General features: G+C 38.4%; 1 protein-coding gene across 1 annotated transcript in view; it reads left to right on the top strand.

Moving 5' to 3' along the window:
• Ankrd30a (ankyrin repeat domain 30A) overlaps positions 1-15,249 on the top strand; it is a 77,744-nt gene that overhangs the window by 23,868 nt on the left and 38,627 nt on the right. Inside the window, exons 13-18 of the mRNA XM_059258462.1 lie at positions 5,505-5,603; positions 6,164-6,192; positions 6,314-6,386; positions 8,361-8,431; positions 10,692-10,846; positions 13,757-13,906. Of these exons, the coding sequence (XP_059114445.1) occupies positions 5,505-5,603; positions 6,164-6,192; positions 6,314-6,386; positions 8,361-8,431; positions 10,692-10,846; positions 13,757-13,906 (577 nt within the window). The remainder of the gene's footprint in view (positions 1-5,504; positions 5,604-6,163; positions 6,193-6,313; positions 6,387-8,360; positions 8,432-10,691; positions 10,847-13,756; positions 13,907-15,249) is intronic.

The raw sequence follows: 15,249 nt of genomic DNA, 5'->3' as shown, positions 1-15,249 counted from the left end.
GTAGCAGAATAGCATCTCCAGGAGAATAGTGAGTGGAGCTGTAGGAGGTGATATCCTGAATCATATCAGGTCTAAGCCATTATGATCTGAGTTCTAGTTTTTCATTTTTCCTTCTATATCTTACAAAACACACCCATGTGACATACGAGTATAATAGGGATATTATCCCTGAAGTTAAAATAAATAAATAAATAGATAGATAGATAAATAAATAAATAAAAATGTACTATGGCCTAAAAAAGTAAATCTGGAGGTAAAGGACACAGGCCTTCTTAACTGATAAAGAAATCACCCTCTGACCAGCTTCACTGTATTTCCCTCTTGTGCCCATAGTCATTTGTACTCTGTAAACTGTTTTGTTTGAAGTTCATAGTATTTGAATGACTTATTAGTCTGTCTTTTCTTCTGGCCAGTTTGAATCCAGAGACCTAACCTCATGTTGATTGGCTAGTTCTGATTTTAGAAAAGATTGGTCTAAATCTGATTACTATAATTCTTTCTTTAAAGATTTATTTAACTTCTGTGTGTATGTTTGCCTGTGAGAGTTCATATGCACCACATTGGAGTTTGCATGGAGACCAGAGAGGGCATTGGATCCCCTGGACCTGTAGTACCAGGTGGTTATGAACTGCCATGTGGGTGCTGAAAACCAAAACAGGGTCCTTTGGAAGAGGAGTAAGTGCTCTTAACTGCTAAGTCATCTCTCCTGCCTCATACAGTTATTTAGGGATAATTATTTCGTCTTTCTGATTATCATGGTATTATACTACATTTTAGTTTGAGTAATCAAGTGGAAAGGCACATTACAAAGAAAGCAAATAACAGTATAGTTTGACTTTTAATTTCCTTCTAACAAAATTGTCTAATTAGTGTGACAGAAGAACTCATACATCAAGATTTCATAGGTTTTATAGGTATAGCCAAATCTTACTTCTTATTTTATAAGTAGGAAGAGAAATAAATGATACATTAGCAGGAGTCACTTTGTAGTGTCCACTTTCCTTGTTGGTGAAATAGGAATAGTATTTAATTTAAAAACTATAAATTATAGTAAATAATGCAAGAGTTCTTGTTAGAAGATAGTTTACATGTTTACAGATGTAAGACTAAGTAATTTAGGGTGTCTGAGTAAGTAGACAGTCATAACAAAACCATGCTTGATGGAAGGACATAATGTCTTCATTGGTGGCTTTACTAAAGCCAAAATTAGCATTTTTGTCATTTAGGAATATTATCAATGAAAAAATTAATACCTAAATATTAAATTATTTAAGAAACATATAAAATGAGAGAATTTTTGCCACAAGAGTTTTGAGTCCAGTTACTTGAGGTAGACGTAGCCAGTGTAGTTGAAGGTGAGTGTCACCCACTTTTCTGTCTTTGATGTGACGTCTTTCTCAATCGATGTAGTCGCTTCATTTTAGCTCTCGTTCTACCAATTTTTTCTCCCCTGGAAACTCACTTTGGAAAGATGCTAATCAATTCTGGGTTTTTAATTACCATGTATAAAAGTCTCTTATAATTGTGTCTATCTCTTTCATTTTTATTTTTAAATACTTTTTAATTCTTTGAGAATTTCTTCTTGTATGCATATGGTATCTCCTAGTGTAATTTAAGAATGTTTATCTTATTTATTGGCTGAAATTTTTTTCATAGACTATATTTTTTGGTCATATCCTTTCCTTCCTTTTCTACCCACTCAACTTCATGTTCTTAAAAAAAAAAAAAAAAAACAGAAACAAAATTAAACAAAAGCCAACCAACAAGCAGAAAGACCAAAAAGTAGCAAAACAAAACAAAAGTACAGAAATCATGGAGTCTGTTTTGTGTTGGCCAACTACTCCTGAGCATGGGACCTGTCCTGGAGTGTGGTTTTTATCCCTGGTGTCACTCCATTGGAGAAAACTGGTCTGGCTTCCCTTTCCCAGCAGGTATCAGTTGCGAACAGCTTGTTGGTCAGGGGTGGGACTTTCTGTCCACTTCCCCTTCTTTGTTCTGGGACTTTGACTTGCACATGTGCATGTCCTATGCCTGTTTTCAAAGTCTCTGTGAGTTCCTGTGTCTGTCAGCCCTTTGTGTCTGGAAGACGCTATTTCCTTGGAGTCATCTACCACCTCTGGCCCTTAGAATTGCTCCACCTCCTCCTCTTCTGCATGGATCTCTGAGCCTTGAGAATAAGGATTTGATAAAGACATTCCATATAGGGCTGAGTGCTCCAAAGCCCCTCACTCTCTGCACATTGTCCAGGTCTAGGTCTCTGCTAATTCCCATCTTCTGCACAGAGAAGCTTCTCTGGTGAGGGTTCAGCAATGTACCCATCCTCTCTCAGATTTCTTAATGGCAGCCATTCTGACTGGGGTCAAGTGGAATCTCAGAGTAGTTCTAATTTGCATTTCCCTGATGACTAGGGATATTCAAGACTTTAAAAATAGTTATTGGCCTTTTGTGTTTCTTTTGAAAGCTGTCCATTTCATTAGCCCATTTGTTGGTTGGTAGTTTTGTTTCTTTAGTATTTAACTTCTGCAGTTCTTTGTAAATTCTCAAAATTATCAGTCCTCTGTTTGAAATATAGTTGGTAAAGTAGCCTTCATATATACCAGCAGTATACTCTCTGAGAAAGAAATTAAGAAAAATATCCCATTTATAATAGCTTAGAAGAGTTAAGTTGTTGCTAGAGTTTTCCTGCCTGGCCAAAGTCAGGGCAAATCTCTCTCACCCGCCAGTCCCACAGCCTCTCAGCCCCGACCAAGTAAACACAGAGACTTATATTGGTTACAAACTGTATGGCCGTGGCAGGCTTCTTGCTAACTGTTCTTACAGCTTAAATTAATCCATTTCCATTAATCTATATCTTGCCACATGGCTCGTGGCTTACCAGCATCTTCACATGCTGTTTCTCATCATGGTGGCTGGCAGTGTCTCTCTGACTCAGCCTTCCACTTCCCAGCTTTATTCTCCTCCTTGTCCTGCCTATACTTCCTGCCTAGCCAATGGCCAATCAGTGTTTTATTTATTGACCAATCAGAGCAACACATTTGCCATACAGAACATCCCACAGCATTAAGTATACATGGAACATACCTAACTGAAGATGTGAAAGACCTTTCCAGTGAGAATGTCAAGACTTTGAAAAAGGAAATCCAAGAAGATGCTAGATGATGGAAATCCATGCTCCTGGGTTGGCAGTATTAATATTGTGAAATGGCACTATGGCCAGAATTAACCTTCAGATTTAATGCAGTACTCATCAAAAGCCCCATGTCATATTTCACTAACATAGAAAAAAGATCTAAGAATTCACAAGGAATCATAAAGACCACACATAGCCAAAACAACCCTAAGGAATTAGAATGCAGCTGGAGGTATCACAATATCTGACTTCAAATTATACTATAGAGCGAGGATGCTCAAGGCAGACCTTCTGGCATAAAAACAAACCTGTGACCAGCAGACAGAATAGAAGACCCAGAAATAGACCAGCAAGACTATGGCCACCTAATTTTTGACAAAGGCTAAAAGTTGCAGTGGAAATAAAGCTGTTTAACAAATGATGTTGACAAAACTACTGGCTGTCTACCTGTGGAAGAGTGAAATTAGATCCATGCCTCTCCTTGAACAAAAGTCAGTTTGAAATGAGTATCAAAGACCTTAAAATAAACCATGAAATGAGAGAAGGAAATACAAGGGAAGCCAAACATGGTGGCCAATACCTTTAGTCTCAGTACTCAGAGGCAGAGGCAGGCAGATCTCTGAGAGTTCAAGGCCAGCATGGTCTACATGGTGAGTTCCAGAACAAGGGCTACACAGTGAGCCCCTCTTGAAAAAACAAAAGCAAAACCTATCCAAGCAAAGAAACAAAACACGGGGAATACTTTTCAAGACATCGAGTAACAAGTTTCTGAATAGAGCTTCAATAGCACAGGAAAAAGCCCCAAATACCAACAGAGGGGCTGCATGAAGTCAAGCTTCTGCACAGCAGAAGAATCTAATAACACAGCAAGCAGGTAGCCCATAGAATGGGGGACTAATTCTTTTTTTTTTTTTTTTAGGAAGAAACTTAAAATCACATGTATTGTTCAAATGTTTTCCTCTAATACTTATATATGCCTCGTAATACCATTAAAGATCCCAGAGCAGGGCATAATGATGTGTGGCTTTCATCACAACATTTGGGAGGCAGAGGCAGACTGATCTCTGTGAGTTCAAGGCTACCCTGTTCTACAGAGTGAGTTCTAGAACAGCTAGAACTACATAGTGAGAACTTGTCTCAAAATTAACAAAAAGATAATCATAAACATAAAGACCTCAATCTACTTATGAAAATTGTGTTAGATAGCATACTTGTGGATCTACATTAAATATATGAATGGGAAATTGTTCCACATAAGACTAATGGAGAAGTGAGTGATTGAGAGTCTGTGGAGTAGACCAAGTGGATGTGCTAAGTCTATAGGAAAGGCTATGTTTTCTTTCTTTTTTTTTTTTCTTATTAGAAATTTTCCTACTTTTATGTTGGTTACTGACCAGCATCTGAAGGCTTTATCCAGTGAGAAAACATCTAGATTTAGCATTTGGATCAAATTGAATCTCTGAGCCCTAAATGACTGAGTCAGTAAATGGAGGCCAGTTTTCTATAAATGTTACTAAGAGTAGATCAGTATTTTAAGAATAGCATATTGTTAATATCAACATACTGAATTTTGACCTTAGGAATATTTTATGTGCACTGGTATTTTGCCTGCACGTATGTGTGTGTAAGGTTGTTGGATCCCTGGAACTGGAGGAAGGAGCAGAATCTAGGCTCTTTTGGAGTTGATGAAGAAGGGATGTTAGGGAACTCACTCTGTAGACCAGGCTGGCCTTGAACTACAGAGCCCTGCTTGCTTCTGCCTCCTGAATGCTGGGATTAAACGTGTGTGCCACCACCACCTGGCTATATGTGGTGATATATTGTATACCCTAATAAACTTATCTGGGGATCAGCAGACAAAGCCAGCCACTAAATTAGACATAGAGGTCAGACAGTGGAGGCACACATCCTTAATCCTATCACCTGGGAGGCAGAGATCATATGGATCTTTGTGAGTTCAAGGCCACACTGGAAACAGCTAGGGATGATGGTACACGCCTTTAATCCCAGCACTAGGAAGGAAGTAAGATGGCAGGGCACAGAAAGATATATAAGGCGTGAGTAAAACGGGAACACTTGCTCTTGAGGCTGAGGATTTCGCAGAGGTAAGAACGTGGTGGCTGGCTTGTTCTGTTGCTCTGATCTTTCAGCTTTCACCCTAATATCTAGCTCCGCGTTTTTACTATTAATAAGACCTTTTAAGATTCATGTTACAGATGTATGGTTCATTTCTTAACTGTTGTTTTAAATAAATATTAAACCAATTTTGAAATAAAGGTTTATTAATATCTATGATTCTGGTATCTGACAACTCAATTTTACTTTTTCCTTTTGATAATCATTTAATATTAAAAACATGCACATTATTTCTCAGATGTGACTTACATACCTTCTTGCATGAGTGGATCAAGAAACTCTAAGGTGGCTAAGCTAGAGGAGTCAAGAAATGTAGGCATCCCAGTAGCCCACAAGGGTATGGAAAACCTGGTGTTCTCATTAACTGTTATTCTACAAGTGTGTGTCCAACCTAGTCATTTAAAAAAAGCTTCTCTGGTGAGAAGTGAATTGTCCATTCACCTGAACTCTTCATCCTTCTTTGTACTTTCTAAATTATAGGACAAATTGAAGACCATGATAAATGCTTGTAGAATAATGTGATAAACCATTCTGGTGTGCTGCATTAAAGACATGCTTTTACCGTCGTCTCTGAAATTTACCTTCACAGTCGTAACTTGTTCCTCTAACTAACGGTCACGTTTCTGTCTGTTCATCAGCATGTTTACATTGGCAAATACACGCTTCTATTTTAGTTACAGTCATTGGAAACACCTCACTTTGAGTCCTAACTGCATGTTTTGTCAAACTTACCCTCTTGTTCTTTATCAAACATATTTCTGATATGTTGTGGCCTAAGCAGAGGAGGGTAGCAGAGCTGATTGTTTTCAATATAGCATGAGGGTTCGGTTCCATGGTAACTGCATAAATAGGTTTGCTATATTTTTAATTACATACAATTTGCCTTTTGCTTTTTAGAGGCCCTCAGGAAATATCCAGTCATGGAGGTATAGTAATATTTTCATCATGAATTTTAACTACATATTATAAAATAGACATTAGTTAAATGTATATTTAACAATTTAACAAATTATTTTTAACAATTTAACTGTTTCCAAACCCATCCAGCCTACTATCAAAAAGACAGATACTCTTCTCAACAAAACAGTAGGAATGAAGGATGTACAGACATTCAAATCAGGTAAATTGTGTAATGCTCTGGGGGAAGGTACATTAAATATTGGACTTGCTCAGTCTTCTGATTCCTAAACATTGTTTACTCCCAGTTTTGCTGAAAGATTGGAAATAAATACTGGGACAGTATTATTGGTATCCATCAGTGGTGAGGAAACAGGAACAGTTCCACACTGTCACCCTTGGAGGCCAGAGGAGTTCCCATAATTGCTTAGAGACTTCAACTCAGTCACATTCTGAGTTTGTGACTTTGACACACAAAAAAAGCATTTCAGCACCAGCCATGATGAAGCAGGATTGAGGTTTTTACTAAAAGTAGAGAGAAAGACCTTCAGGAATGAATAAAGCACACCTAAGCATGGGTATGCATGTCTCATTGAGCCATAATGTGTTAAAAGACCTTTTTAACGCAGTTCCTAAGCAGAGGAGATAAAAGAGAGACAGACACTCAAGGAGAGGTGACATTCGCAAATGTGGGTATGGGCTTCTCAGAGGACCGTGGTGTCTAATTGTTAGCCGTAGGGTGGCTTTCACGTTACATCGCAAAGGGTTGTTTGTCTCTCGTTTTAATGAGATTATTAGGTGTCTCCAGAGGTCCCTTGAATGGGATTATAATCTGGTTAAACCAGGGGTGTGCAAGGGGGTTCTATCTTTTAGTGTAAATGGGTTTCTGGTGAGATCCCTAGAAAACTGTAGGTTTACTGCTGAGAAAAGAGAAGTCTCTATTGCAGTGGTCCTCAACCTTCCTAATGCTTTAATACAGTTCCTCATGCTGTGGTGACCCTCAACCATAAAATTATTTCGATGCTACTGTTAAGAATCTTAATGTAAATATCTGATAATGCAAGGTATCTAATGTGCGGCTTCCAAACCAAAGTCGCAACTGGCAGGTTGAGAACCACTGCTCTAAAGCAGGTAGTAATTGCACTTGACTCCTTGCTTCTCAGCTGACATGGGGCAGAACCAGATGCTGCAGTGGTGGCTCCTTTCTTTTCTCATGTCCCCATAATTGTCACTGTCTAGTTTTTAAGTGTACTTACAAGAATAAATGCAAGCTTCAACTCAGATGTCCTTACTGCAATGTTTCAGAAACTTGTGTGCAGTTCAGAATCCTGATACTTTCTAGGGATTCATAAAGGTTAATCATGAGATTATAAGATTTTTTTTTTAGCCTCCCCAACTTTGAAAATGCTTGTTGGAGAGTTGGACAGCGCTGCATATCTGTGGGCCTAGCCACTTAGGAGGCTGTGGCGAGGTTCACTTGAACTCTGGAGGTTGGGACTCCCTCTACACCCTAGCAAGTTCCTGTCTTCTGAGTAATGTGCTTACTAGAATGCTGGTACTTGCTGAGAATAAAGCTTTGTTTATTAGCATCAATAATGTTTGCCCTTTAAATCATTTCACCTTAGTAGTAGTATACTGATGATCTTAAGCCAGTCAGATGTTTGGATTAACAAATTGTGGAACTGGCTTGTTAGAAGCAGCAGTACCTCGGGTTAGTCGAGAGAAAGAACGATACTCAGAGCTTTGCAGAGTGGACTCGAGTCCTGAAATGAAAGAAGTCCACCAGAGTAGTGGGTGGAAACATTTCACATGTAGTAGTGTTCAGTGACAGAGGTGTAAGATGTAACTAAGAGTAATTCCAGAACCCAAAGTCACTATTAGGAGATGGAATTGTGTGCCCTGTGAGTTTATGTTTCTCTGCTATTTTTAGTACCCCTCCCCAGGATGGATTATGTTGAATGAATTTGTGCATGAATCCTTAAGATTTTTATATGTAATGAATTTAGTTCTAGATAGTGTTTCTGAATGATTTGTTGAAGTTTTGGATAATTCAAAGTATCTCCTAAGGCTGTAAATATTTAGCTTTGTAGTTAATGATTAAACTTAACCTAAACTCTTAGATGAAAAAACAAATTATTATTTTTCTATGGTTATAAAGCTAATTTTATTCTAACTGACTGTGTGCGTTTGTCTGCAGAGCCAGACTTAGAAGTGGTATCAAGAGAAGAGCAGAAACGACTCAGCAGCATTGAAGACAGCCAGCAGAAGGTACGCGAAAGCTTGATCCCGGTTTGACGTGCTGTTCACTCCAGTAATGTAGCATGTTGGATGAGTATCGTTCAGACTGGCCTTTAGGACCAGTATATTATAGTTTAATGTTTAATTAGTTTTTTTATTGTTATGTGTATGTGTGTGGGGACAAGTGCATATGTGTGCAGATGCCTGCAGAGGGCAGAAGAGGGTACAGGATCCCTTGGAGCTGGAGTTACATGCAGATACTAGCTCAGTAGTGTCCTGAGAACCAAGCTCAGGTCTTCTGTAAGAGAATGTGCTCTTAACCACTGAACCATCTCTCCAGCCTCTAATACTTCATTTTGAAAACATTTTAACTAGTTCTAGAATTTAAAATAGGACTGTAGATGTAACAGTCTTATTAAATAAGAAACACAGAGCCAAATGCGGAGTTAAAAGCCCAAGAAGTCAGAGCAGTAGCTAAGAGCTGATACTAAAAACCCTTTCTTACCCTTCGCTGCTGCTGTTGTCCTTCCCCTCAGAAAGAGACCTACTTCCTGTGTGTCTGTCTTTTTATTGACTTTCTGTTCTGCCTTCTCATTGGTTGTAAACCCAACCACATGACCTCCTCGTCACTGCCTGTCTATACAGACCTCCAGGTCTCTATGGTTGGTATTGAGATTAAAGGTGTGTGTCTTCATGCTGGCTGTATCCTTGAGAACACACAGAGATCTGCCTGTCATGTGACCGGGATTAAAGGTGTGCGCCACCACTGCCCTGCTTCTGCTATGGGTTGCTATTAGCTCTGATCCCCAGGCAACTTTATTTATTAACATACAAATAAAAATCACATTTCAGTACAAATGAAATATCACCATATAGGACTAGGGAGATTCTTCCTTGGGTAAGAGTGCTTCCTGTATAAGAATCTAGAGACCTGAGTTCAAATCCCAATAGTAATGTAAAAACAGCCTAATGTGGACATGCGTGTCGGTAACCCCAGCACTGGTGTAGAGACAGATGATTCTGGGGGCTCAGTAGCCAGCACCAAAATAAAGAGTTTGAGCTTCAGTGAAAGACGTGTGTCAGTGGAATGAGGCCGAGTGTTAGAGAAGACACCAGCATTCTCCTCTGGCCTCTGGACCCCCACACACGTACACACTCATGTAAACACAGGTGCATTCGTGTACATGCATCATTCACTCACCCTCAGTCCACTCAAAATAACTTTAAACCATTCTCTGAGCCAGCACATAAAATAAGCTCAATTGGCTGTTAAGAGAATCATCGGTCTGGAGTGAGGCCTGTAGTATTGGAGTAAATGCAGTAACTTTCTAACTTTATTTCCCTGTCAGAAACTGGTAGCTACTCTACATGGTTTCAGCCACGGTGTTTAACGAGTAGAGACGATAGTGACTGGACTTAATAGAGGTGAATACACCGCCAGAGTTTATAGTTGGCATTGACGTTGCTCTTCTTTCTAATTGGTATTTATTGACTTTGGCACTTAACAGTGTGCTTCCTCTCCACTCACTGATCTTTAGGAAAAGGGCCAATGTATCTTTAATGTATGATGAGGTAAGCCTTGTAATACTAAAACAAAAACAAACGAAAAACCCTAACTTGTTCTCAGTAAGTGTAGCACATAATTAAGTATACTGCAGACAAACAATATACACATTCAGTCTACTCGTTCATAATATCCTATTTTAGAATGAGATGAATTAGTTTTTACTTCTTAATTATAGTCTAGTGATTTAGAAATATCTAAAACATTATTTTTACTGGTGAAAATTTAAATTGTTTTTTAATTTTTTTTTTGTGTATACTCTTAGTATTTAAAAATAAACTTTTTTTAAAATCTGCAGCCTTAAAGAAGTACTCCTGGGAATACAATTCTGCTTATCATTCCTCTTTCTCAGTATATAAAACCCAGGACTCACGTGTCAAAGCTAAGTCATGGTTAAACTGTCAAGTAGTAAAAACCAGTGAAAACTAAGAACTTTTAAAAAGAAGAGTTCCTTTTCCATTGAATAATGGCTTTTATTTTCTTAAGGTGTATTTTTATTTTATGTGTGGGTATGTCTGGCCTGCATGTATACGTGTGCACTACGTGCATGCTTGGTGCAGGCAGAGGTCAGAAGAGTACATTGGATCCCCTGGAGCAAGAGTTACAGATGGGTGTGAGCTGCCATGTGAGTGCTGGGAACCAAATCAGTGCTCTTAGCCATGGAGACATTTCTTCAGCTCCCCCACAAAAAAACAAGTTATCCATACTGTCAACTTTTCATTAAAGGTTGAAGAAAAAAGAAAGTACAAAAATAATGAAATAAAAATATCAGGAAGTCCATACAATGGTGCTGCTGACAATGTTGATAATGGAGTAAGTCAACAGAGTGGAAACACTGACGACCAACAGTTTCCTATGAAGGGGAATGAGGAACATGATGGGTAAGATTATGGCAATATTTAGCCATGTATGTATAGTTATTACTGTCCTATAAAACCAATTCTAATTTGGGCTACTATTCACTATTAAATAAATATTATGCATATATTAGATATTCAGCCTTACATGATTGTCAGAAAAACATAAAAGGACATATTTTTCCAATTACACTAATTAATATTTTGTTAAAAAAATAACTATGGTTGGCAAAAGTAAAGGCATTCTCATGCACTGTTAACAAGTGAAAATGGTAAATACTTTTTGCAGTTAGCTTAGTAGCATGTATCATAATTTGAAATGCACTCTTTCTGTGGCCTGCAGCTTCATTCCTAGGGGCAGGTCCTCTGGACTAGAACATGACTTACAAACCCATTTTGCATACATATGTTAAGGATATTTGTATATTGTGTTACACATATTAAGTAACTAACATAATGTGTGTTAAGGATATGTTATATATGTTTCACATATTTACCTAAATATGTTATATGTATGCATATTTTAAGAACATGTATTTTAATATCACCATATCTTGAAGTTGGAGATAATCTAAGTGCTTCTCAATAAGGAAAGTATTAAGCTATCATTTTAAAATTATAATGTAAAATGAATAACCACATTTATAAATTATGTTACCTCTATAGCATACTGATTATTTTACAGTTGAAATATATTTATTACATTTTAGTTTGATGACTTAGTTTAAGAAAACTTTGTTATAATACATATTGCATTTTCAGTTACATTCAGTTTTGAGAATTTTTAAACTTCCTGTTGCTGTCTTGCTTGACCCAATTATCATTCAGTGGTGTGTTTAGTCCCCATGAGTTGGTGTTCTTCCTGTTTTTATTGTTACTGATACCTAGCTTTATTCCACTGTGGTCTGATAGAATAGAGGATATTATTTCAGTATTTGTATATTGATGGAGATTTGTTTTGTGCCCTAATATGTGATAAGGTTTGGAGAAAATTTTATGGGCTGTTGAGAAGAATGTGTCTTTCCTGTTTGCATGGAGTGTTCTGTGAGTGTCTGTTACGTCCATTTGATTTATGAAGTCACTTAACTCCAATGTTTCTTTGTTTAGTTTTGTGCAGATAAACTGTCTATTGGGTAGAGTGGGGTACTGAAGTCCCTCACAGTGACTGTGTTTTAGATCTAGTAGACTGTCTGGGCACACCTGGTTGGTACACATATGTTTAGAATTGTACTACCCTCTTAGTGGACTGTTCTTTAGTGAATATGAAGTGTCCCTCTTTAACTCTGCTGACTAGTTTTGGTTTGAAGTCCATCTTGTCAGACATTAAAATAACTATGATGTTTGTTTCTTAGTTCCATTTACTTGGAATACCTTTTTCTATCCTTGTTCCTTAAGACAGTGTCTGTCATTGATGGTGAGTCTCTTGAAGTCAGTAAAAAGCTGGGTCTTCTTTAGTGGTCAGATATTAATTTCTTTTTATCATGCAACGGTTTTATTTTTTGCTGGATATAGTTGTCTGGTTGGTAGTTTGGTTTTCCAGAACTTAGAATATATCTTTTAGTCCCTTCTGGATTAGAAGTGTTCTATCAATAATCAGGTTGTTCTGATGGGCCAGCCTTGTATGTGACTTGACCTTTCTCACAGCTTTTTTTTTGTTTTGACTGTAGTGTGTTGTGGGGAGTTTCTTTTCTAATCTGTCTGTTTCAGTTCTGTAAGTTTCTTGTATTTGGATGGACATCTCTGTCTCTAGATTTAGGGAGTTTTCTTTTACACCTTCACTGTGGTATGATTTTCTTTCCTCTGAGATGCACATATTTTGAAGGTTAGTTCCCGAAGGTTTATTGTATCCCGAAGTGTACTCATGTTCTATTCTTTTTTTTCTCTCTGACTTTTACTGAGTGATCCAGTTCTCTTCCCTCGTCTCCCAGTCCTGACTGTCTTCCACAGGACCCTTCTGTCGGAGTCCTTCCGCTGAGGATTTTACCTGACTTCCTGAGTTTTTCATTTCCAGCACCACCCCAGTCTGCTTTTCTCCAGCAATTCTGTCTCCGTATTAATTCCATTTTCATATCTGTGATTACCATCTGTGTTTCCTTCAGGTCTTTGCTTTTGTTTTCTTGGGGTACATTCATCTCCTCTGAGTTGTTCCAGCACAGTTATATCATTCTTGTGAATTTTTTGTCTACGTGATCTTCTGGGTTGTTCTCCGTGGTGTTCATTGCTGTGGAACTAGTAATTTGGGGGCCCATGTCTGGGAGGATTTTGTTGGTTTCTGTCCTGGAACTTGCACACCTGAGGTCATTTGTGTCTTTCCTTCCTTCTGTTCACCTCACCTTTCTTCCTTCAGTGTGAGCATGTGCGAGGTTCAGGGGAGAACTAAGTTGTAAGAAAGCTGAGACTTGGTTGTTTCGTGGAACTTGTGTTGATGGTTTGCAGGTTTGAGAGTAGGCTGCCGTTTCCATGAACAGACTTTTTCCAACATCACGCCTTGCTGGTTTTCTTCTGTTGCCTTCTAGTGGGTCTCATCAAGTGTGGTTGCTCTTTCTTGAGTAAACTCTGGGCAGTGAGCAGTTGGGGGAGGAGATCTTGGGGAGCTGGATGTGTAGTCAGGTGGCCTATGGAGTTGGGAGGGGCAGGGCCTATCTGGGAACACTTACGGGTAGGCACAGGCTTAGTTCGACCTCTTCTGAAAAGCTTTCCTTGTACTCAGACAAAACATCTCATATATCAACTCAGATACATCACAGGTGCCATTGTTGTATGTTTATGCATTTGCTGAGCATATGTTTAGCTAGTGGTTTTGGTTTTAGTACATTAAGATGGAAAAGAGTCAGAATTTCACCAAAATCACTTTTCTTTAATTTCTATCAGTAGAATTATTTTTAAAACACCGGCTGTTTTAATGGATAGTTTTAAAGGTCCTGTCTTCCCTAGGAAGGAAGCGAAGAAAAGGAAGAATGACACGTGGGTGTCCAGAGAATCTGTCATGATGCCAAGGACGGAGAAAGCTGCCTTACCACCTGGTGGCTCCCTACAAACGCAGGATGTTTGCAGCCGCAGGGACACGGACCAGAGTGAGACGAGGTAAAACATGAGTTCCTTACTCCCTGAGAAGGAATGTTAGCCGTGACTACTTACTTGTGGAAATACAACAGGATGTTCCAGGCAAAGAACTAACCTGTATCAGTGTTGCTGAAAGGGGAAGACAGGGCAAGTGACTTCAATAAGTGCAGTTTCAATAAAGGGTCACCGTGGAAGTCTGACTGCATTACAGAAGTGTAGACAACTCCTCAGCTTTTTATGCTAGGAATGATAATAGAAAAGTGGGCAGTAACTGGAGAAAACTGTGCGATTTTAAGAATCTTCTTTAAAAGAGGTGTTTAGAATATGTTTGCACGATGTCAGAATCCAGCAGAGAAGTGTATGCTTACTCGGTGTGTTTTGGTGTGTGTGTCTGAGGTATTAAACTTGACATTTCCCTGAAGATTTATTAATTGTCCTCAGAATTTCTAATCAAAAAATTTTTTAAGATTCATTTTTTTTAGCACATACCTTTATTCCCAAGACTCAGGAGGCAGAGGCAGGCGGATCTCTGTGAGGCCAGCCTGAGGGAGTTCCAGGACAGTCAGGGCTACGCAGAGAAACCTCATCTCAAAAAAAATTATTTAAAAAAGTTTTATATGTGTGAGTATTTGCCTTCACGTATGTCTGTGTACCATGGGCATGCAGTGTCCACAGAGACCAGAAGAAGGTATTGGGTCTCCTGGAACTGGAGTTATGAATGGTTGTGAGCAGCCATGTTGGTACTGGGAGCCAAACCTGGGTCCTCTGCAAGAGCAACAAGTGCTCTTAGCCACTGAGCATCTCTCAGCCCATCTATATCTGGTGTTAAGATCTCTCACTGTTCATTCTAAATAGCTTGAGAAATGGAACATACTAATATGAATTAAACATGAAACTGATGTCCTAAAAGTTAAACTATCATAGACATTTTAAATTCAGTTAAAAAAAAAGTATGAAAACATTTCCTTGTAGCAAATGTCATTATGTGTATCATGTGCTCAGTATTTCCTGAATGTAACAGTTGAATAGATTAATGATGCCTGATTATTCAGAATAGATTAATTCATACAAAGCAATTTCCCCAAATTACTGAGAGATATATCTTTATTTAGAAAATATTTGATTCATACATAAGATTCAGAAATTATTAATAATTACAATTAAAAGTAGAGTAATAATGCAGATTCATTTACTGCTGTATCACTGAAAAACACTTGAAGATCGGTAGGATTAGTTTTCAGACTGTACAGTATGCTCCTGGGTTGTGCTGGGTCTGCCACTGATCAACTGTGTGTTCTAGGATACTTTGGCTGTCTTTTCTTTGCCTCACTTCTTTGTAAAATGCCTGCTACATCTTAGGATGT

This window comes from Peromyscus eremicus, chromosome 3, assembly GCF_949786415.1.
Source record: "Peromyscus eremicus chromosome 3, PerEre_H2_v1, whole genome shotgun sequence".
In the NCBI taxonomy this organism is placed as follows: Eukaryota; Metazoa; Chordata; class Mammalia; order Rodentia; family Cricetidae; genus Peromyscus; species Peromyscus eremicus.
Note: the sequence above shows the minus strand (reverse complement) of the source record. Positions and strands in the feature narration are given on the sequence as shown.